The 24,770-nt window shown below is 38.6% G+C and overlaps 1 protein-coding gene across 1 annotated transcript in view; it reads left to right on the top strand.

Moving 5' to 3' along the window:
* Positions 1-7,470: 7,470 nt before the first annotated feature.
* E2f7 (E2F transcription factor 7) overlaps positions 7,471-24,770 on the top strand; it is a 50,772-nt gene continuing 33,472 nt past the window's right edge. The window contains exons 1-4 of the mRNA XM_047550384.1: positions 7,471-7,620; positions 8,267-8,359; positions 15,953-16,228; positions 21,390-21,555. Coding sequence (XP_047406340.1) covers positions 8,267-8,359; positions 15,953-16,228; positions 21,390-21,555 — 535 coding nt within the window. The 5' untranslated portion in view covers positions 7,471-7,620. The remainder of the gene's footprint in view (positions 7,621-8,266; positions 8,360-15,952; positions 16,229-21,389; positions 21,556-24,770) is intronic.

Raw genomic sequence — 24,770 nt, 5'->3', positions numbered from 1 at the left:
AGATTATAGCAAGTTTGGAAAATGAGAAAAAACAAATTACCCAAAAAGGTATTCTAGCATTAGGTCATTGCAATTACAAACATCAATAAAATATTTAATAACAACCAGAAAAGTAAAGAAACTAGTAAAATGGAATAAAAGGTTCCTAGAGCAAATTTCAGTAAGCTTAAGAAAATGGTAGAAATGATCACATGGAAACATTATCAAACAATAAGAAATCCAGTAGAAATAGATGTTGAAAATAAAAAAATCCTCCTTGCATCAAAAGGATAGGAAGAATTTAACTGCATCAGCTAAAAAGTAGTTGAATAATTGAAATAAAGAGGAATTAGTCACCTGAAGGATGTTAGACCAGTTTATTAAACAGATGTTGGCGTAAAGGGGAAAGAACTCCAAAAGAATATTTGATACTAGAGAGGCTCTGGACTGAGATGACTTTGCTGGGGGTGGAAGTTGAGGAGAGGGGCTGAGGCCATTGCCCATGCTCCTGCCTTACAGGACCAGCAGCAGCCGTAACACCAGTCCTGGAAGCAGCAGTGATCCAGATCTGGTTTCACTAAATGGCAGCAACCACTGGTACCCTTGATGAAGGTGCAGTGACATCACAGAGCAACCCTGACTTTCTGAGTGGTGACAGCTTGGTTGGCAGGAGGGAGCCACACTGTATGATACCACGCATCGCCATGGGGGCAGAAAGAAACCAACACTGGCAGTGGAAGCCACGGGTGTCAGGAAAGGTTGCAGAACTTGTTAGGAGTATGTGTGACTGGAGACTAAGAGAATTCACTCAGAAGGAAAGGTGAGACTTAAAATAAGGCTAGAAACTCCAGCATGGACAGTTCCTAACTTACGATAGTTCAACTTACATTTTAGGACTTTTCAATGGTGCAAAAGCAATATGCATTCAGTAGAAACTGGGAGTTGAATTTTGAGTTTTGATCTTTTCTGGGCTAGTGATATGCACTCTGCTCCTGTCTTGTCGAGCTGGACAACAGCAGGTAGCAGCAGCTTCCACTCAGCCATGTAATCAGAAGGCTAAACTACTGATACTCTATGGTATACTATGTTGCCAGCATTTTCTGTAAACAGATATTCAATAAATTATATGATAAACACTTTATTATAAAATAGGTCTTGTGTTAAATGATTTAGCCCAACTATAGGCTAATGGAAATTTTCCAAGCATGTTTAAAGTAACTTAATCTTAAGCTATGATATTTGGTAGATTAGGTGTATTAAATGGGTGTATTAAATGCATTTTTGACTTATGATATTTTCAACTTAGGGTGAGTTTATCAGGATGTAACCCCATCATAAACCAAGGAGCATCTCTATTCTATACAAGGTATTACAGAGAAAACAACTGTGTTATACTTCAAGGTTAACTCTACTAACCCCCAAGTATAGTCTGAGAAAAGATGCCTTAATATATTACATGGATGATGTTGATTAAATTATTACTCTTTCCAGGAATAGTTGGCTTTATAACAGAGATTTCATGTAGACAATGCCTTTACCTTTGTACATTACATTTTCCCCTGACTGGTGAAGCCCTGGACTAATGTATTTACATGTTATGACTTAGATATGAAGTGTCCCCCAGAAGTTCATGTGTGAGGCAATACCAGAACATTCAGAGGTGAAATGAATTGGGTTATGAGAGCCTTAAACTAATTGATGCATTAATCCACTGATAAGGATTAACTGGGTGATAACTGTAAGTAGGTGTAGCTGGAGGAGGTGGGTCACTGGGGGCTTACCTTTGGGGCATATATTTTGTCTCTGGTGAGGAACTATCCCTCTCTGCTTCCTAATTGTTATATCTTGAGCTACCATCCTCTGCTACATTCTTCTACTATGATGTTCTGCCTCACTCTGGGCCCAGAGCTATGGAGTCAGCTGTCTATGGACTTGAGACCTCTGAAACTGTGAGCACCAAATAAACTTTTGCTCCTCTAAAATTGTTCTTCTTAGGTCTTTTGATCACAGGAACAAAAGAGTTGACTAAAACATTCCATTTGGGCTCAATATCCATTTCTCTGGGTTTTCCAAGGTAGAAAATGATAAAGTGGACCTGGGTTAAGGAAAGGGAATGTCTGCAGTATTTGAACTTAAGTTTTGAGTCTGTAAGTCACTAACCCCAAACTCTTTTCTCTACTTTACAATGAAAATACTTTCATTTGACTTTACAAAGTTTTATAATAAATAAATGCTATTAAATAGTGCTATTTGGTAGGTACAAAAAGTTATACTCAGAGTCATTTAATTCTAAGGTGAGAACAATGAACATCAAAAAAGTTAGTTTTTGGCCTGATTTTTAAAAAAAATTCTCATTATTAAAATATGTGTATACATCCAGGGATGTACATATGTGATTAATTGAGTAGGGGAGTGTTCAGTTTTACCAAATATAGAAATTAAAATGTGGTTTTGCATATTCTTACATATTTACACTAAGTAATTAGAAGTCAATAGCAAACAGTTTTAAGTAGACACTAAGTTTTCAATAATTATTTACAATAATGAAATTAGTAGGTTTTTCAGAGGTCTGCCAAATTAAGACCCAGGATCACAGAAAACTGAGTTAGGCAATATCTTTTGTTCCAGATCCCCCAAAAGTTCATGGCCAACCTTGGTCTAGAATTTATGTCTCCCTACTCCTCAAAGTGAAGTCCTTTCCTTCTGGATAAGACTCTAGAGATTCAGGGGAAGCTTATGGTGCCCATTTTCTCCAGAATATCAGTTCTAGTGCCATGGACCAGTCCCACTCTTATTGTCCCATGCATTGTGGTGCATCCAAATGACCATGTTAAGCCTGCAGCAGTGCAACACCAGGTGAAGGACACCCCATTATACACTCTCCATTCCCATACTAGTCCCTGAAACACCCACCTCAAAATTCATCTTACCTGTTGTCGCCTGTTTCTTTTGGCACAATCCCCTCTCCCCATATATACTACACTAAATACTCTAGCTTTTCATTTGATAAGAATGAAAATCACAAAACGTATGAAGAAAACTAACCTTGCTTCATGCTAAGGATTACCAGGGGTCTGTAGAAGATGAAGAATTAATTCCTTCTGACACCTGTGGGACATCTAATCACAACTGAGGCACCTCTCTTTGAATAGCTGGACATCTGGATGTCGTTTAAGAATCGGAGCAATAACTGTCCTTTGGTATTATTTTCTTTTTATTGTTGCTAAGGTCTTGTGTAGAAGTCAACTGGATTTGTTCTCCTTCTCACCTTGCTTGTGGTCAGACAAAATTAAATGTTCTGCCTTCTTTAACTTGCTAGCAGTTAGAAAAGCAAATTTATCACATTCTCAGATCAAGGACGGTCTGAAGACAAAGCCCATTTTAAATAGCAGCCCTCAGCTTAAGAAGATATGTTGTAATACAGATCCAGTCAGCAATTCTTGAGAAAAGCCAAGATCCCTCCATTATCTGTGTGGTGAAACATCAGTTTCCAGTTATCTTCTGTGACTACACTTTTGAACATAGATGCCACAAAAATATCACTTCATTTCTACTGCTTGCAGTAATGAAAGAAAAGGAAAATATTTGAGGAAGCTGATACATTAGACAACCCAGATTGTCTAGCTCTAGAGCTGACTGACAAGAATTCTACTTCATGTTATTGTCTTCTTTCTGAAATTGTGCAAAATCTTGTTTCTATAAATCTCAGAAGTTGGAACTCTAAAAGGGTAAAAAACTATTTTAGGTGTGAGAAGAAGTGGAGTATGTTGTTTGCCCAGAGGAATGTCAGACACCATCATAGTCTTCTCACATTTCTTGTTACTTAGTCTTCAGTTATATCTCCACTTCACCCATCAGATTTCTCATTTACAACCTTGACTCCTTCCAAAAACCAGTGACACAGCTATGAACCAGCAAGACCCAGCCCCTTGAAACCTCTGCACCTACTCCAGAGTGTAGCACTTCTGTATAACACTTCCTGTCCTCACTGATGGGATAGGAGGATTCATTTCTAAAACCATCAAATCAAAACATTCAGGGAATCAATGAAGAAGTATACAACTAGCTTGATGTTGAGGAACCAGACATTAAAACCTTAAGAATTACTCAAGTCCAATTCCAGATCAAGTAGATCGAGAAGGTGTGGGTGTGGAACTCAAAATATTGAAATTTTAAAAAATCTCTTCAGGTGATTCTAAAGAATAGACAAGGTTGAGAACCACAAGCTTAGCACAATACACAATGCTGGGGATTGCTGCCACATAGGTAATACTATACTATTCCAAAGTCAATGACGTTTTGGACAGACATTAATGAGGTAGAACTAGAAAATACTTTCATTAGCATGAAACTTGGGATGGCAGTTTTTCAATATGGCCCCAAATTCTTTAACACTTCTCCCATTGAGAGGTGGAATGTGTTCTCTTCCATTGAATATTGTGGCCTTCTGATGACTTCATCCAAAAAAAACATAGCAGGTTGATTCTATCTCTATTTTTAGGCTATGTCACAAAAGGTTTTACCACTTTACCAGCAGGGACACTCATTTTGGATACCTGAAGACACCATGTAAGAGATATAGCTACCTTGCTGTTGGAAAAATTGGGCTACCTGGAGAAGCCACATGTACGGATAGCTTCAGCCTAATTTTCAGCTATCAGTAGCCATCAATTAAATAACTGAGAGATTGACAGATTACTTACAAATTCTGAGAATTAAAAGCATCAATTTAATAAATGTATTTAAATGTCTCTGAATTTGTCCATCAAACATTTATTTTCCAGTTTTCCTCCAAATCAGTAAAACTTGAAGTATCTGAAGATACATATTAACTGAGTTCTTGATTTGATTAGATATTTGAATTGAAATAGAAAAAGTGCTTTTATTCTGAAAATAACAGGAAAAGGTAACATAAAACTGCCTAGCCTCAAAGAAACAAACACAATTAATTTGAAATATCTAAGAAATGAATGGACTTTAATAATATGAAGGTTGGTTTATAGGACTGAATGGTGGCCTACCAAAAGACATATCCACATCATGAACTTTAGAACCCATGAGCTTTTTCCTTATTTTATAAAAGGATTTTTGCAGATATAATTAATATGTTAGCTTTTCATCACTGTGACCAAAATACCTGGCACAAACAACATAGAGGAGGGGAGATTTAGTTTGGTTCATGGTTTCAGAGATTTCAATTCATGGTCAGCAAATTCCTTTGCTCTGGGCCTAAGGTAAAGTAGAATATCACAGTACACAGCTGCTCAGTTCATGACAGCCCCCATTTGCTTCCTCCTACCATGCCCCACCTGCTTAGAGTTTCCACTACCTCCCAGTAGTCCATTCAGCTATTAATGGAGTAATCCACTAAGGTCAGAGTTCTTATGACCCAAACACTTTCCAAAATCCCCACTTCTGAATATTCCTATATTGAGGACCAGCCTGCAGCACATGAAATCTGGGGGGACACTACATATCCAGACTATAACAATAAAGGATTGTGAGATGAGATCATCCTGGATTATCCAATGACAAGTGTCTTCATATAAGACACAGGGTAGATTTAATGAACAAAAGAGGAGGGAATGTAACTATGGAGTCAGAGATTGGAGCAAGGCAGCTACAAGTCTATGACTGGCGACAGCCACCCAAGGTAGAGGAGGCAATGGACAGATTTTCCTCTAAATCCAGAGGAAGTGAGGCCCTGTCAACACCTTGACTTCTTTCAGACTTCTGGTCTCCAAAAATGAAAGAATAAATTTCTTTTCTTTTAGCCAATCCATTTGTGATTATTTATTAAAACTGCCACAGGAACTTCATACAGTTGGGAAAAAAAGATTTCCTCATCTAAATTTTCTACTTAAGGACATAACTGAATAAATTGTGATTTTACTCTTATACTTCTCTATGCTTCTGCCTATAAGAAAGATTTCAGTTCAAAATATTATTTCTATTATAAAAATTGTCATTATATTTAAAGTTTTGCATGCTTTTATGTCTTTATAATGTATGGCCTGGTGGTGATTTTTAGGCTGTATTTACTACCAATCTAAATACAGTAAAAAGGACTTGACTGAGTGTTGTGAATTCTGATGGTCCCTTACATGGGAGGACCAGGCTGAAGAGTGAAGTCTTGGTACAAAAGGGATAATGAAAACGCTGGCCTTGCAATGAAGTATATAGTTTGTAGGGAAATTCCATAGGCAGGCTGTAAAGAAGACTGCTTCAAATTCTAGATGAAGGTTACCCTACAAAATACCTGACCAGTACTCCTGGAAACAGTGAAAGTCATCAAAAATGAAGAAACTGACATCCAAGAAGTCTAAGGAAACATGAAGTCTAAAGTAATGTTGTACCCTGGAACAGAAAAGACATTAGGTAAAAGTTAAGGAAATCAGACTAAAATAGTGACTTTAAGAATATATCTATTGGTATATTATTGGTTCATTAATTTTAACCACCGTCCCATATTATTATGTTAAAAGTGGTAGAAACTGAGTGCTGGATCTATGGGAACTCTCTGAGGTAACCTCAATTTTTCTATAACTAACATTGTACTGAACAAAGAGATCTATGGGGGGGGGGGACTGTTTCTACTAATATTCTTCTTTTAAATTAAAAAACCAAAGAAGGAAGTGAAACATTTAATACAAATTAGCAATGTTGAGGAAATTTTCTCCACTGTTCCCCAGAAAGCTAGTTCATATTGTAAAAATTGTTTAATAAGGCTATCGCCCTTCTAATTATTTGCGATGTTCTGAAAAGGGTACACCAAGAAACACTTCTAGACTTGGGGGCGACGGGAAGGGGTAAAAACATTTGGTTGGGCTTCCAGTCTAGTTTCCAGGGCTAACCGGCGTGCCATCTGCTCGCACCCTGAAGTGGTAACCATGGTTCACGTGTCACTCCAGCGTTCCGGTGTTAGGAAGTTTGCCCCAGCAAGTCTGGACAACTTCGCTTCCTCGCAGGTTGCCGGGGGAAGGGGCGGCGGCGACAGCATCCAGGGCGTGTGTATCGTTTTTCCAAACTCCATCTGCTTTCCCCACCCCTGGCTGTGCCCGCGGTCACCGGGTGCCGCCAGCCGCGGGGACGTGAGCGGGTCTTTTATGCATAACAAAAGAGCCCTCCTCCTCCTCCGCCCGCCGCCCCCGCTGCTTCCCGCGGCCAGCCGCCAGCGTCCACCGCCCGCATTGGCTCCCGGGCCGAGGTTTCCAGGTACCCGGAAGGGGGAGGGGGCCAGGCGGCCACAATTGGGCGGGTGAGGGCGAAACGCGCGGCTCGGAGCGCCAAGACTGCGAGGGGCGGCCAGCCCGGGCCGTGCCGCCGCGCGATTGGCCGAGGCCGCCCCGCCAGCCGCCGCTGATTGGCGGATGCTCAAATTCAGTCTCAAGGCGCCAGTGGAGGTGTTTTAGCGGGGACCGCGGTACAGGCTGGAGTCGCGCTCGGGGCGTAGGAACGCTGGCGCTTCCCGGACGCCGCGGGGTCCCCGCCAGCACCGGGCACTCGGAGCGGGGGTCTGCTCGCCTCGCCTTGCCCTGCCGATGTCGCCGCCCGGCTGCTGATATCTGCACGCTCGTCCCGCATTGGTGTGGGGCGGCGGAGGTCCCCGTACAGGCAGAGAGCCTCCTTCGCAAAGTGGGAGTAAGTACGCGTGCGGCCCCAGCCCTGGTGGGGAGGCGGGAATTGGGGAAAAGGGGACCATCCCGCCTGGCTGCCAGCTTGCCACCCCCTTCCTTCCCAGGTTGGCGCGGGATTGAGGTGTGCTGCCGCAGGACCCGCGCGCGGGGCTCTGTCGCCTCCAGCTCTCTCAGTGAAGGGTACTGGCCCTTCCCCATGACTGGGGTTTATCTTTGGGGTCCACTGGGAGGCCTGGGAAAGAGCTGCGGAGATTGCTGAGTGGGTTTGTTCCAGCGATCAGGTTTCCTTCACCCTAATTCAAAACCCCTCAAAGCCGAATTCCTCCCAGTTCTTTGCGCCAAAATTAACTGACCTGCAGAGACCCTCAACTTTCTGACAGATTTAACCAACACCCTCTTAACTTGGTAACTTTATTTTGCCTTGTTGCTTTTCAAAAAGAATTCATATTAAAAAAATTTTTTTTCTTCCCATTACTAAGCATACTTTAAGTGTTCGTGTTTTAGAGAGGGTGGTTGGAGGGTGGCTGCATTCCTGGAAATTCCCAGGACTTGTTAGGAAAGGGGAAGTTCATGTTCACAAATGAGTAATAAATACTTTTTGGAGGGGAAAATAATGATAAATGGTTTTCTAAAGTAATTGTGCATTGCAGATGGAGGTGAATTGTTTAACACTAAAAGACCTGATCAACCCCAGGCAGGCCAGATTAGATTTTACAATTGAAGATGGGGAAAATGCACAAAAGGTAAGTACACGTAAGTACCTTAATGCCTAACATACTAGGAAAGGTGATGTCTAATCCAGTTTAGTGTTCCAGCACACCACTTTTATTTGTCTTTATAAGCATTTTAATAAATTTTGATGAACCTAATAGAAATACACTTTTTAAAAAATGGAACCATCTATAGCACTGTTTTTTCAAATTACTCCCAGTCATTGTGCAGTGGAAAGAGAGGCCAGGTTATATGCAATATTGGAGCCAACTTATATAAATCAAAGATATTGCAGACACAGCAATCAGAAGTTTGTAATACTTGCAGTTGTTAAGGGTAGGTTAACTAATGCTTTATAGAAATGTTAACCTCACTTCCCAGGAAAATAACCTGTTGTGGTTATATTAATGCTGGATTATTAAAATCCTGACATATGTCTTCATACCCACAAACCAGCTGTAGAAACTGTCCCATTCACCCTGTAAGAGCATGGTCTGTGCCTATAATATAAGGGAGACCAAGTGACTGACCCCACCAACATACTCTTTGATTAGTCTATAGTGCTATGGCTAGTTTTGGGCTGAGCCATTCTCTCTCTTTTTTTTTTTTTTGTACTCTTGGGATTTGTAATACCGTCTCATCAAGAAACATTACCAAGTAAATTGGTCATAGCAATATCTAAACTGTCATCTTACCCACATCAGCACAGTTGCACAAATCAGCAAATGATCTTACTGAAAAGTGTAATAGCTTGTTAAGAATGAACATCTGAGTACTTTTAGGCAGAGGCAAATAGATATAACAAACCTAGTTTTAGAAACTTTGAATATAAAACTGAGTAGCAATTTCCTTAGGCATTGAACTTCTCTGGGATTCTGGTATTATCTTAGGCTTAACAACAACAATGAAAATGGTTGCAGAACACCTCTGGTTATATGGACCTTTAAAGAATGCTTAACAGCTAATTTTGGATAGGTGTAAAATTATATGCTTTCCCAGCATTTGATTTTTATCAGGAAAAGAAGATTACCAAAAATTGTTTTAAAGAGGACTTTTTTTTCTTTCTTTTTTTCTTTTAATTACCTAAGGCATATGAGGGTAGAAATGTCCAGACTTTAAGATATAGTCAGAGTTTGGGCATTACAAGTTTCAGAGCAAAAGTTTTTGTTTTTCTTTATAATTTGGATGGTTCTGCCCTGAAAGAATATATGTATGTATTTATGTAAAGTCTAAGTCAATGTGCCCCACTTCTTTCTGGGTCCTTCTCCTTTCCAAGTGTCTTCAACAAAAGCCCTTCTCTTCCTCTAGTTAGCCTCAGTAAGTAATGTGTCTAGTTACACTTTGATATTTTGATGAGTGTGCAGAAAAGTTCAGATGACTCAGAGGAGGTTGGGAAAGTGATTAAAATGTTTGAAATATAATACATAATCAGGAATCATTTCATCTCAGAGAGAAGGCAAGAGATGAGAACAGAGAGCTTCCCCAGATAAACCATGAGATGCTTTTCTCTCCTTTCCACATTGTTATAGAAATAAAGGAAGAAGGCTTTCTAGGAGTGGTGGGGATTGGAGTCACAGAACCCTAGGTTCCATTTTCTGTTCTTTCATTTATTAGCTTTGTGACCTCAAACAAATTTATTTATAAAATCTTTTAATGAAAGTTTGTTTCATTTGCTAGGGTTACAGTACTGAGTCTCCTAATCTTTCTTAGTCCATTTTTTTCCTTTCAAATATTGGAGCTTATAATAATACCACTCCCACTGGGTTTTTGTAAAGCACTAGTAGCATGTACCCTTCATACTGTGCTGAAATAAACTGATAGCACAAGGTGAATATGATGCAGGTCTGGCCCCTTGGTCATCAGAGACTTTCAGGGACCCAGATACAAAACTAGCCAACTGTACTATGACTTAATGCAGTCCTGAAATAGAAGGGAGAACAAAGTGCCTTGGCAGAATAGAGGAGGAAGAAATATATTCATAAGAGTTAGAGCCGGCATTGACACTTGCCTGTAATCCCAGTTAGTCTATAGTGCTACGGCTAATTTTGTGCTGAGCCATTCTCTATTTTTTTTTTTTTTTAATCTCTTGGGATTTGTAATACTGTCTCATCAAGAAACATTACCAAGTAAATTGGTCATAGCAATATCTAAACTGTCACCTTACCCACATCAGCACAGTTGCACAAGCCGAGACAGGAGGATCGTGAGTTCAAAGCCAACCTCAGCAAAGTGAGGCGCTAAGCAACTCAGTGAGACACTGTCTCTAAATAAAAATACAAAATTGGACTGGGGATGTGGCTTAGTGGTCAAGTGCCCCTAAATTCAATCCTCACTACCTACCCCACATAAAAAAAAAAAAAAGAGAGAGAGAGAGAAAGTTTTACAGAGAAGGTTTCATTTGGGTTAAGACCTCCTGGATGAGGAAGTTCAACCTATAAGAAAAGAGCAAGTGAGATGGACATTTCAGACAGAAGAAATAGCACGAGGTTTGGACATTCTAAAAATGTTCAAGAAATCAGTGACCAGAAGCCAGTGATGCTCAGTTGTTTTTTTCTGGAAATTCCTTTGAGGGACACCTGAAGTGATGTCCGACTGAACCACATGTCATTTAGAGGATTTCTTCTTTCTTGATGTCTGTAGATGGATCAAGATCTTTAAGTACTGTTTTATACATGCATCTTCTGACTACTTATGGAGAAACTTCTTTAAATCATAAATCATTTTAACTTACTACCAAACTTACTGCTCCCAGTTGTGGGGTTTTAAATAAGACTCTCCAGTGCATTGGGGATGCAAGATCCTATAATATATTTGGTGATGACAAAAGTAGAAAGTGGACAGTGTGGGATGGGGAGGTGAATGCCAGAGATTGAGCTATTGGGAAGACTTGTGAAGTTACTAACACTTGAGCTGGGGCTGGAAGGAATGAATGCTGAGGTATAGGCAAATAGAGAGGAAGGGAGATAATAAATAAGTAGAAATGAACAAGGCATGTTTGGGAACAGTGCCTTGACTTAGTGGGCATGGCTGTTCTTTAAACGTTATTCACATCTTTGGGGAGTGATTGAGAAAGAAGGTGAGTTTAACTTGGAATATGTTTGTACCTATGTGATTTATAGGTAGATAAATTTGTGCAGAAGGCTGCTGGTTGTCTAATACTGGAATTCATTAAAAGTCTAACCTTGGAACTACACTTGGGAATTGTTAGTGTTTAGGTTGACTTTCTAGTCAAACACATAAGATCGGGTGAAGTATCCCAGAGAAAGTAAATAGTAAGGGAGGGCTAAGTGTGACTCCTGTGGTTTGTAAGAGCGAAAGAAGAAACCAGTGAAGCAGAGACACAGGCAGAGGTCTAAAGAGAACCATTAGACAAAGTATGGTATTTTAGAAACTAAGGGCTGAAGTTTTATAAAGAGTCATCAACACTCTTAACTGCCATATTGAGGTCGAGTAAGATATTTTACCATTGATGTAATTTGGCAGTTGAGAGGTGACCTAAGTGAGAGGCATGGATTGGAACTTTCTGTGGTGGTTTGAGAATGGAGGAAGGTGGGCGAAAGCCCTCAGAGTGGATAATTCCTAGAAGTGTGCTGTGGAAGGAAGCTGAGTTGTTCGTCAATAGCCAGAAGGACAATAGTAGGATTTCCATGGGCAAAGCTTGGCTAATGGCATGAAAGAGAACATGATGTGTGAGAAACAGCTTAGATGAGATAAAGTGCAGGGCAGGTTTAAAGAAAAGCAAGTGGACTGTTGGGGGAAAAGGTAGGCTGCGCATGAGTGGGAACGGGAAAGAAGGTTGGTCACATACAGTCAAGGACCTTGACAAGGCTGATGACTGCATATATTATTTGAGATTGTGCTATGAAAGCTGTATTGTGACAAAACTAGGACTAGAACCAAGATCTTTCAGCTACTTAGCTGTTTCTGTGGCAGCTACAGCCCATTCAACCTGTCATCATAGCACAGTACTGGTATTAGTGACAGTGGTTTTGCCTGCATTATCTGAGCATAGCACCTGTGGCAGGTAAGCCAAGATACCTCACCTGTATGTCGGAGCACTGAAGGACTGTTTCATAGGTTACATTTCTAGACTTGCTAATTGAGAAAGTGATTTCTAAGATTTTGTAGGTTAGATTTCCTGTCAAGCAGATCTAGTGTATAGGAGATTTATGAGGCAGTGCTGTTGGGATCAAGGCCTGGGGGAGGGAAAGGAATTCAACAATGGGAGAAGTGGAGCTGAAATACAGTCTTGGTGGAAGTCAGATTTTATCCTATGGCACATGGGCAAATGCTAGGTCACTCCTTGGAGTAGTCTCAAGTTAGGGTAAGTTACCAGACCAGGTACTTTTATGCCTGTACTACTTCTACCAGCCATTGAACTCAGTCCTGGCCTCCCAGGAAGGGGTGTGATCCTGGATTTGTTAATCGTCTCTCTTTAGCCAAGTCAATCCGGTTAAGGGTTTACTGTTGGCATTGCTACCAGCAGCTGAAGGAATGAGTCATTACTTCCCAAAGAGATCTGGGCACACCCCAGTGTCCTCTTCACAGCTAGGCAGCCTTGCTAGAAAGTCCTTTAGATTAGTCTGAACGCCTTACTTAATGCACATGGGAACTTGGGGCTGGACAATAAACAATAATTGCAAAATTGCCATTCTAAGCCCCTTTCTCTGCCCTTTGCACTGTCAATATAACAAGATGGACAGGTAGAGCAGGGTGTGACCAGATTGCAGCTGATGTCCCCTCAAGACTTCAGAACACAATATACTTGGCATTTTAAGTTTTTGATGTGGAAATGTAATATAGTCCTACCTGATCACGTGACCTAATTCTTCTACTTTTAAGTGTTAAACTGTAGTAAAAATAGATCAGAGGATATGAAAAAATGATCCATTCTGAATTTCTCTCTCACTAGGGAAAAAGTAGTAACTTATTTTTCCTGTGAGGATAGGTACTATAGAAAAGGAGATCAAATCTCTGTTCATTCAGCAAGCCTGGGCCACACTCTACCATGAGGATACCTCTTGGAATAATTAGGTAATCAATGCATAGTGTTCTTTGAGCACCTTGTTTTAGTCAGCTTTTTTCTTACTGTGACCAAAAGACCAGACAAGAAAAACTAGAGGAGAAAAAGATTATTAGGGCTCATGGTTTTAGAGGTCTCATTTCTTAGACAGCAGACTTCATTGCTGTGGGCCTGAAGTGAGGCAAACTATCATGGCAGAAGGGCATGGCGGAGGAAAGCAGCTCAAGACATGGCAATCAAGAAGCAGAGAGAGCTCCACTCATCAGGAACAAAAATACAAGCCCCAAAGGAATGCCACAGTGACGCTTCCTCCAACCACTCCCACCTGCCTATAGTTATTGCCCATTTAATCCATTCCAGTGGCTTATTCACTTATTAGGTTTAGGCTTTCATAACCCAGTCATTTTACCTCTATACTTTCCTGTATTTTACATATCAGCTTTTGGGAAACACCTCATGTCTATACCAAAAACACACTTGTAATAGACAGGTAGGTCATTGTGCCACAAATTGTGAGGACCATGACATCTGGATCTGAGCTCCACAAGTGCACACCTGTGCACTGAAACAAGACACACCTGGGAAGTGAAGTAATATGATTTGCTACATTATATTAACTCTAAGTGCCAGAAAGAATGGTAATAAGAAGTGGGAAAGGGGCAAAGGTAATTGCTAAGCTTCATTAAGTGTTAGGGACTATCTCATAGCCCTTGAGGTTAGTACTTTTATGAAATTCATTTTCACTTGATGGAATTTTATAGTGAGGGACAGAATGGAAGTACAGTGAGGTGAGGGAATGTGCCCTCTTTCACGCTGCTGATGAGTAGCAGAGGCTGACAAGCTAGCTGGTTCTGGATCCTAGAGGCATAATCACTTTTCCATACTGCCTCCTGAGGCGCTAGTGGAGATCAGTAGGCTTCTAGGTACCTTTTGTTTGAGCTCTGAAAAAGATACCTTCTTCCCAATTTACACCCAAGATAAACTTACTTCTAGATGTAGAATTTCAGAAACTTCTTGCTGAAAGTCATTACTTACATACTACTGATTTTTACACAGAATGGGATTGTATGTGACCACAGGCAAGTTATTTAACCTGTGTACCCCAGTTTCTTCATCTGTAAACTGGAAAAATAGTACACCTGTGCCACAGGATTAGTTGAGGAGTTGATGCATGTATAGTACATAATCTCCTTTGAGAGTTCACTTGTATAATTCTCTATCAGAATGACTAACCAGCAGGTATCAGTTGAAAGAGCTGGATAGATGCAGCCTTCTGGGGTTGGGGTGCTTACTGCTATTATGCAAGAGAAATCACCTCATCCACTCCCTTCCTGCAACCGTATACTAGGACAGAACATCACCTTGGCTAGCTGGCAGTTTCTGCCGATCCAAGAAACAAGAGTTGGCTTACAAACACAAACTCCAGTTCTCCCAAGCAACCTTACCTCTTCACAATGTTGTTAACATCTAGGAAAACACTTTAAACTACCAGTCAGCCAATATCCAAGCTTGCAGTAGCTATAGTGTGATACCTGTATAAGAAAAGGAGTGACAGATACTTAATTAACCTTCATAATCATCATGTGAGTCACTATTAACAGGAAGTGAATTCTGTGAAAGAACAGACTCTCTCTGGCAATGAATAGCAATAACATTTTAGGAGAAAGAAGTTTGTTTTAATTACTTGGTAGTTCCAAATGTGGTTTCTATGTACTTAGTCCTTTTCATAATGGACCCAAATTTAATATTTCCTAGGATTATTTAAGTCTATTCAAAGTATGGTCCGGGGCTGTGTTAGTCCATAAACTGTTTCCAGACTACAAAAAATTAAAAATGAAACTTGGTAGTTGAGCACTTAGAAACTTTGATAGCAATATGATAACACCTCTGGGACATCAGAGCTATAGTCAGTGATCTCTTGTTGATGAGGCTATTGGTTATTTTGAGGGACAAACTTAAGTGACAAATCACTTATGGTGAGAAATGCATATTAGTTCTATGACGTAAGATCATGTATCAGCATGTAGGGGTTTGGAAATTAAAATAAAACTGGTCCCCACATGGATGGGTTGAGAAACGCTGCTCTAGGAGAAAAACATTAAATAACTCCCTAGGTTGGCTTAAAATGTATTTTGTTGTATGCCTTTTCTTTAACTGGTCCTGTTACTAATTTCTGTATTACAGAATCAAACTACAAAAGCATAATTATTCTTCACTAGTTAATGCAAACTTCTAAGTAGATTTTCAAAAAAATATGGCCCTTAGAAGCAATATGAACTTAACCCATATTGACCTTCATTATTCTCCACTATTACAAGCATCTATAGGTTACAGATACATTCATGACTTCTCTTATAGAGAGACCATGAAAAGGAGTATTTAAAAGGAGTAGATGATTATAATCCATTTCTCACTGGAGCCACTGTTCAATGCCCATGAAGCCTCTGTCTAATTTTCATTAATCCAGTCCTGAATACCTTTCAGTCCTGAACATATGGTCCTATTTGTATTTCCAAGTCTTAGTAAATGATGGGAATAAACTTTACTCTTAGCTGCACCTGCCCTTATTCATACTTGCTAAAAGGTCTCTTTTTTTAAATAGGAGAATATATTTGTTGATCGATTAAGGATGGCCCCAAAGACTCCAATAAAAAATGAACCAATTGATTTATCAAAGCAAAAAATCTTCACTCCAGAAAGAAATCCCATTACTCCAGTGAAACTTGTCGACAGACAGCAGGTAGAGCCATGGACACCCACAGCTAACCTGAAGATGCTCATTAGTGCCGCCAGTCCAGACATAAGGGACCGGGAGAAGAAAAAGGGACTGTTCAGACCCATTGAAAACAAGGATGATGCATTTTCAGACTCTTTACAGGTAAAAAGATCGTGCTCCTTTGGGCTTTGTTAGAATCAAAATATTTTACTTATTTATTAAAAAGTCAGAATTCTTAGTTTTTCATCTTCTGAAAAATGTCTTTTTATTTTTCCTAATGCCTTTTTGTTTATACTTAAATATTTAAATATGTTTACTTATGCAAGCATGCAATTCCTACATGCTTGAAGCTAGAAAATTTTCATAGTTCCTCTTTCAAGTCTAAGCTATCCTTTGGCTTCCTTTATGTTGTATCTGCTGTGGAAATATATTTATACTTATTTAAACTTAAGTCTTTTTATTTATAGCTGGATTCTCAAGCTTTATCTTTTTTTTGTAATGAATGCTTTTTCTCCTTTGTATCATACTTCCTTGATCAGAACAAATTTTAAAATCATAAATTTTATTTAATTGTAATAATTATGATTTAATGAAGGAATTTAGTTTTTTGGGTTTTTTTTATTGTAAACAAATAGGATACATGTTGTTTCTCTGTTTGTACATGGCGTAAAGGCATACCATTTGTGTAATCATAAATTTACATAGGGTAATGTTGTTTGATTCATTCTGTTATTTTTTCCCTTCCCCCCACCCCTCCCACCCCTCTTTTCCCTCTATACAGTCCTTCCTTCCTCCTTTCTTGCCCCCCTCCCTAACCCTAACTCTAACCCTAACACTAACTCCTCCCACCCCCCATTATGTGTCATCATCCACTTATTAGCGATATCATTCGTCCTGTGGTTTTTTGAGGAATTTAGTTTTTTAAAAACTTTGAATTTTAGTTTTGCTCGGATCTAAAGTTTAATACTTTTGACTTGGGAAATCCCGTTATGCTGATAGATGTTCAATTCATTGGTTTTGTGCTTTATTAATGTTAAATTACCTGTCCTGTGAAGAACCAGAGTTGTAAAAGCAGCATGTCCATACTTCTTTAAAAAGCAAACAAAAATTCTGTGGTCATTTATTTTCACTCTCCTATCAAACTTTTCTCTAGATTTGTTAGGAAAAGTTTCTTACAGATTTCAGTGTACTTAACTGTTTTTCCTCCTTGTGGTATATATTTTAAGCTATAAAATTTGCCAAAATGAAGAAATTGAGAAAAAGATGTTCTGAATTGCAACTTAAAATTAATAGAACAAAATGAATTTAATTTACTGTGCATGTCGTTGGTAGAACAAATTCTCTCATGTAACTAGATGTACATCATACAGTTTTGAGAGTAATTCCTACATGCTTGAAGCTAGAAAATTTTCATAATTCCTCTTTCAAGTCTAAGCTATCCTTTGGCTTCCTGTCTGTTGTATTTGATGTGGAAAGCACAAGGAACTTGTTTTCAAAGGCCTAGTGTTCAAATCACTAGCTTCTTGAGTGGGGGAAATGGCACATAGTCTCTGTACTTTAGTTACTCATTTGTAATATGGGAGTTGTGGGCCTGCCCCGGTTTTATTTGATCATAAAAATTAAATAAAATTGTGTGCTTTTTGCTGTCAAAGGAAAATAAATATTAGTTGTTTTTTAAATTTTCTTGACAAACTATAGCAAAATAAAAATCACCCAATGGCAATTGTTATACATTATTAATATCTATTTGCTATGACTAATTGTTTAATGTACCCCTAAAACAATTACATTTTTGGTTTTCTACCCAAAATTTATAAGGAGATTTTAACTGATCAGTCACTTGATACACTCACTACTATTAGGAAGTAAGGGCCTAAAATTTGAGTGGCCTTAAAATGCTTTTAATATCTTTTTAAAACTGGTTCTTTACTACCTTTTATAGACTATTTGACTTGAAGTACACTTAATGTTTGCAATACCTTTAATACCCAGGAACCTACGTCCCAGCTCCAAACCCAGAATGGAACTAATAATTTACATCTGAATAACCATTCTCCTTAATTTTATCATTTCCTTGCGATTTTTAAAATTACCTTATTGTATGTGTGTGCTCCTATGTAGTGTATTGCTTAGATTGTTTTGTTTGGGTTTTAGGCTTTGTAAAATTGAAACTATATATAGTATACAGTCTTCTCTTTTCAGTCAGCATACATCTTTAAGACTCATTCTTGTCTTTGCACATAGCTCTAATTCTGTCATTTTCATTGCTATGTAACATTCCATTGCCTGGATACACTATGATTTATCCATTCTTCTGCCTGAAGCCATTTGGGTTGTTTGAAGTTTGGGACTAATTTGAATTATGTAGCTATGTTATACCTGTTCATGTCTCTTAGAATATTATACAAGCAATTCCCTAGACCCAAAGATTTTTTTCAGAGGGTCAAGGAGTTCAAAACTATTTTCATAATAGCACCCCAATATTTGCCATTTGAACTCTCATTCCCTCCTAAGTGTATACTGAAATCTTCCAGTAACTACAAAATGTGGTTATTACAACAAATTGCATACAAAAGCAAGCATGAGATTCTAATTCTTTTCTATGAAGTCAAATACTAAGGAGACTTGAAAATATGGAAATATAAAACACTGATCTTTTCTCACTGAACACCTTAACTATCTCAGTTTTAATTTCTAATATGGTGAATATCAATAGATAAAACCCACATAAAAAGTTCCATAGTATTCTCAGTAATTTTTAGGAATATAAAGGAATCCTGTGAACAAACTGAGAACCACTGTTCTAGGTTATGTACCTATTGTAGAAATTGCTAGGTCATTAAATATGAAAATGTTTACAAGATAATGTCAGATTATTTTCTAAAGTACTATTTGCTTCCACCACTAATATATAAGCATTTATTGATCCTTATCCTCTGTGATACTCAAAATTGTCAAACTTGCTAATTTCTGCTTATCTAGTAGATGTACAGTTTATATCTTACTGTGCAGTTCATCATACAGGAAGTTAAGCAACTTTCCACATGATTGCTGGCCATCATGTTTTACTCTTCAGTACAGTGCCTATTTGTGTTCTTTGCCAGTTTTTATTATGGGCTTTTATTTATTGATTTGTAGGAGGTGATTATATATTCTTGACACTAAATCATTATCAGTTGTATGTGTTACACATATATTCTTTCAGTTTAGCAATTGTCTAGTCCTTTTCTGTTGTTTCTTGTTGCACAAAAGTTCTTAAGTTTAACATAGTCTTTGTATATAAGTCCTTTCTTTTAAGGGTGATGTTTTTATGCCTATTTAAAGAAATTATTTCTATGCCAAGGTTAGAAAGATATTCTCCTTTGTCTATATGTGTAGTGAGTCAAGAATACAACTTTGTGTTTCTTTGTATTTATTTGAGAGGTCCTCCTTCCCTCAGTTACCTGTGCTACCTCTGCCATATGTCAGATCTCCATTTATATGTGTGTTTCTGAACTTTTTTCTGTTCCGTGGGACACTTTGTCCATTTTTACACCAATACCATATTGTAAAGCAGGACCTTCAACTTATTTTTCTTCATATGTGTTATGCAGCTATTCTTGGCCCTTTGGTCGCTCATGTATACTTTAGGTTGGGTTTTAATTGGGATTGCATTAAATCTATATAAACTTGAGAGGAGTTAATCTATTTGTGGTACTAAATGGATAGGAAGCTATCCAAAAGATAGTATATTTCTCCAAGTTTTAAGTATTCTTTCAGATCTAAGATTTAGTATTTTATACAAATAAATTTTTCCAGAATCATTCTTAAAAATGATTCTTAAAAAGTCTTGCTGGGCAAGGTGGTACAGACTTATAATCCCAGGTACTTGGGAATCTGAGACAGAAGAATTACAAGTTCAAAGCTAGCCTAGATAACTTACTGACACTCTGTCTCAAATCAGAAATTTTAAAAAGGACTGAGGGTGTAGCTCACTGTACAGCACCTGCCTGTGTGAGACTCTGCATTCAATCCCTAGTACTGCCAAAAGCAACAACCTCCACCACAAAAACATTATTAGTCTTGTTGCTATTGAAAATGACATCTTTTCAATTCATTTTCTGTTGCTGTTATATAGGAATGCAGCTGATTTCTAAAATACATTGTCTTGTATTTAGCTTCCTTGCTAAATCCTTTTTTTTTAGTAATCTGAGATTTTTCTGAGCAAACAGTCTTATCAATTCCTATCTTCTGCATAATGGAAATGTTGCTTATTCCTTTCCAGTTCCTGTGCCTCAATTTTTTTTTCTTGTTCTCATGCACTGAGTAGGATCTCCAGTATGGTGTGGAAGAGGAGCTGTGAAAATGGACAGCCTTTTCATTTTCCTGATTTTAAGGAAATGTTTCTAGGGTTTTCCCATTAAGACAGATTCTTGCTTTTGGGTTTTCATGAATGGTCTTCATTGAAGAAGTTCTCTCCTATTCCAAGTTTTCTAAGGACTTTCTTAAAATCATGAATGAAGTTTGTCAAACGTGTTCTTTTAAAATTTTTTTTAGTTGTTGATGGATTCTTATTTTATTTACTTATTTGTATATATGTGGTGCTGAGAATCAACCCCAGTGCCTCACAATGCCAGGCAAGTGCTCTACCACTGAACCACAACCCCAGCCCATCAAACACTTTTTCTGAAGCTCTTAAAATAATCATACCACCTTTCTTCCTATGTCCATTCATTGAAAACACTTTTACTTTCTTGGGCCTTTTCAAATGTGGGTTGATGAGACAATGCTTTTGTATACTTACAATAAAAAAAAAAATAAGAAGAAAAAAGAATATTATTTAATGACCCTTATGCAGTTTTATCAATCTTTAGTTGATTGTAAAATGTACAACAGTTAGGAAATATAGTGCAGCACAATGCACCTCAGATTTACATGTGACTATGAATTACCTAGTATCTTTTAAAATGGCAGATCCTGGTGCAGCAGGTCTGGGGTGAGGCCTGAGATTCTGTATCTCCAACAGACTCCTGGTGATGCCGATTCCATTGATCTGAGGAGTATGCTTGTAGCAATGGTGAAGCAAATAACCTATATATGATTACATGGTCCATTTAAAAAAATTTAAACAATAGAGTCTGCCTTGTGTTGCAAAGGTGAACAGCTTCAGTCCAGAGAAAGCAATGGGGAAAACATTAAGAAAATTGTATTTTAACTACAATCTCAAATGTGTGGACTGGGATCATCCCTACCCCAACCCCCATTTGCTGATACCAGCCACCACGATTTCTCCATTAGGATGTTAACTGTGACATTTACCCCCTCCGTTCTGTGCCCTCTGTAGCTTGATGTTGGCGACAGTGCTGTGGATGAATTTGAAAAGCAAAGGCCAAGCAGAAAACAAAAAAGTTTAGGACTGCTGTGCCAGAAGTTTCTAGCTCGCTATCCAAGTTATCCCTTGTCAACTGAGAAAACTACCATCTCTCTAGATGAAGTTGCTGTCAGTCTTGGTATGTATCACCAGATTACCTGGAGGCCTGTCTCCAGTTACAGTGGGAAACTGGTTTCCTTGGGCAAGCAAAAGATTTCAGGTGGCTTCTTTTATTAACTAAATAGAATGCTTTCTCCACAAGGATGGTGACAGCTGAGCAGGCAGAGCTTTCTTCATCACCATCAAATTCCTCTTCATTCCAGGAAGCCTCTTAGACCAAATAAAAATTCAGAGTTTTTTTGTTTTGTTTTGTTTGGGTTTTTTTTTTTTAAACCTTAAAATATATTTTTGTAAGAGGCAACATTCTTTGAGATTTACATTACAAATTTGCAATTTGCATCTCATTTTAAATTCATCTTCAGACAGACTTAGAAAATATTTAGAATTATTCTAGTTTGTATTTTTAATAATGCTTCTAAAAGATCAGACAGAAATGATTTTATTTCCTTTATACAAGATTTGAGACCAAGAACATTGGGTTTGAAACTCTATAACATGATATTCACAGTAAGCCTGTCAAACTAGAAAAAGCACATCTGGACATAAACAGCTAAACCTCATAACAAAGAAGAATACCCGTGTTCACGTGGCATGAGCATGTATGATGTGTGATGGGTTTACAGGCTATAATATGTGTACAGCTGCTTCAGAATAGAGACCCCTAGTGGACGTGGATTGCAGTTGGATTCAGGATGATCATGTTGACAGTCTAAAAATACAGAAGTTACAATGAGCTGAAGGTGTCAGTGTCCCCTTAAAAAATAAGGTTTTGTATACAAGAGGAAGAGCATTTTGAAGAAATCAACTAAGTAGATAAATGACCAATATTTTGTTTCTTAATTCTGTCTCTCTCATAACCCAGAAAATGTGTCCCAGTAGATCACTGTCAATTTGAATTATTCAAGCTGATAGCTAAGAAGATGATTTGGTTGCTGGAAACCAAGATAATGAGTAGGCAGTGGGATGTGATGGGAAATCCATGAGCTGGGCTTTGAGTCAAATGGAGCTGGATTTGAAGCCCAGCTCTCGAATTTATAGGCTGTAAGAGCTTTCAGAAGTTAATCTTTTCTTGTCTGTACCATAGGGACCGTAGCACCTACCTTGCAGAGACATTGCAAATATGGGAATAATGGGATAACATGCCTAACTTAGTCTCTGGCATGGGTAGTTCTTGCTATTATATGGAACAGTTTCTACTCAGTGCTTACTAGATTGTTCCCTTCTCCCCCAAACCCCCGACTGTCCTGTTAGCCTCTGTAGCTAGGAAGAAATAAGAGTGCTGGGGTTAGGGATCTATTTTGAAACCTGGAAGTATAATGCAGTTTTCTAGGATTTCTGGCAATCAAATAAAAAAATGAACCAGGTAGACAGAGGCATGATGAAGAACCAGTAGAAGCACAGGGTTCTGGAAACCAGTCTTAGAGAAAAAAAGGGTAAAATAACAGCTCATCCAGTGTCCTCACTAGAAAGGAAGTATCCAGCTTCCATCCAGGGGCCTTGACTGATGTCACTGTAGAAAAAAGAGTAGATGTTGGAGAGATATGTTCCAGGTCACAGGGAGGATGGAAGAGTGGACTTCTACTCTCCTCTAGGCTGCAGATCTTTCTGCAGAGCTCCATGTTATAAAAGGCTGCCTGGAGCAGCGCTCCAGAGGGTTTTTTTAATAGCTTCCTATTGCCTGTAATTGTCCTGACCTGCTGAGTAAGCATGCTACCTCTATTCACATGAGATTGGGAATGGGACCCTTTTCTAGAAGCTATTTCATTGGTGACCATCCTCTGGGGGTAAATCTAAACTCCCTGCTACACCCCGGGTTACAAGCTGCAAAACCATGGTTTATTTCCCCGATTCTGGTGCCATATAGATCTGATACTGATATTATGGGTAAGAATTTAAAGAAGTGGGAATGACTTTAAGTGGAAAACAGCATAGCCTCTGAAACTATTTTACTAGGTTGAGAGTTATTCTCAATAAGCTCCGTAGGGAACTAAACCTAAGGGAAACATGGCAATAGTTGGTCAGTCCGTGACTATACGACTAATTCATGACTATGAATTCATGACTAGAATTAATAAGACTACCTTAGTACTAATGAACAAGGGCTGTGTTTGTAGCTCAGTGGTAGAGCACTTGCCAAGCATGTGTGAGGCACTCAGTTTGATCCTCAGCACCACATTAAAAAATAAGTAAATAAAATAAGGTATTGTGTCCATCTATAACTTTAAAAAAAATTTTTAAAAATACAAATGAAAAAGAAGACTGAATGCCAGGGGAAACCTTTCTGAGAGAGCAAACCCTCAGAGTAACGTACAGGTCTAAAGACCCGTGAAATGGAACTTTTTAGTACATCAACCCCCAGTTAAAGATTCAAATGGTGAGTGATTAAGCAGACAAGTAACTGCTAGTTTGATTTTCACCAAAACAACATGCTATAAACATGTGTTATTCTCCAAGTGGTCAGGATCTTCTTTTATTTTGCCTGGGATGTCTAGCCACTAGATGGAGACTTAACAGCTTATTATCAAATACAGAATAACAAAAAAGCCAGGCATATGGCTGGCCCTGGGGTGTCTCACTTGCATTCACATGACATTTCTAATGGGAAGGTTTATAGATTGTTATACTCTAATAAGATCTGTTAATATGTGAAACAGACTGGAATAAAGAACCAGGCACTTTTGGTCAGGGGACTGCTGGCTGGTCCTGCCAGCACCTTCTAGCAGGCACCTGGCACCAAAGCCTAAGCAACTGAGTGGGACGGATTTTTCAGGGTCATGAGCTGAAAGGTTCTGATGTGATCGTGAAGTGCCTGTTTGTGCATGTGATAGAACTTCCCCTCAACTCCAGAATTTCCTTTTAATTTGGTGACTTTCTCACATTAAATCTTTGAAGGGCCCAGAGCTACATTCACTGAGTCTGACCTGATTATATAACATCTCCTGGCATGTGCAATGAAAGAGGGAATCTTTGTAGCTGGACTGGTTTTCTGTAAGGTTTTGGTTATGGATATTTAGATGAGAGCAAAAAAGAACAGTGACCTGGGGGCCTATTGCACAACAGAATGAGTCACAGACATGAGATTTTTTTAAAAAAATCTATTTCTACTGTGATCTCTTATGTTAGCAGGGATTTTTAGGTACCTCTAATGCCATGTAAAATAGAGAAAATTAACACGAACTGTTGACCCTTTACATTTATGATCACATTTAATCCTCATAATTTTATGAGATAAAT

Source organism: Sciurus carolinensis, chromosome 4 (genome assembly GCF_902686445.1).
Source record: "Sciurus carolinensis chromosome 4, mSciCar1.2, whole genome shotgun sequence".
Taxonomy (NCBI): domain Eukaryota; kingdom Metazoa; phylum Chordata; class Mammalia; order Rodentia; family Sciuridae; genus Sciurus; species Sciurus carolinensis.
Note: the sequence above shows the minus strand (reverse complement) of the source record. Positions and strands in the feature narration are given on the sequence as shown.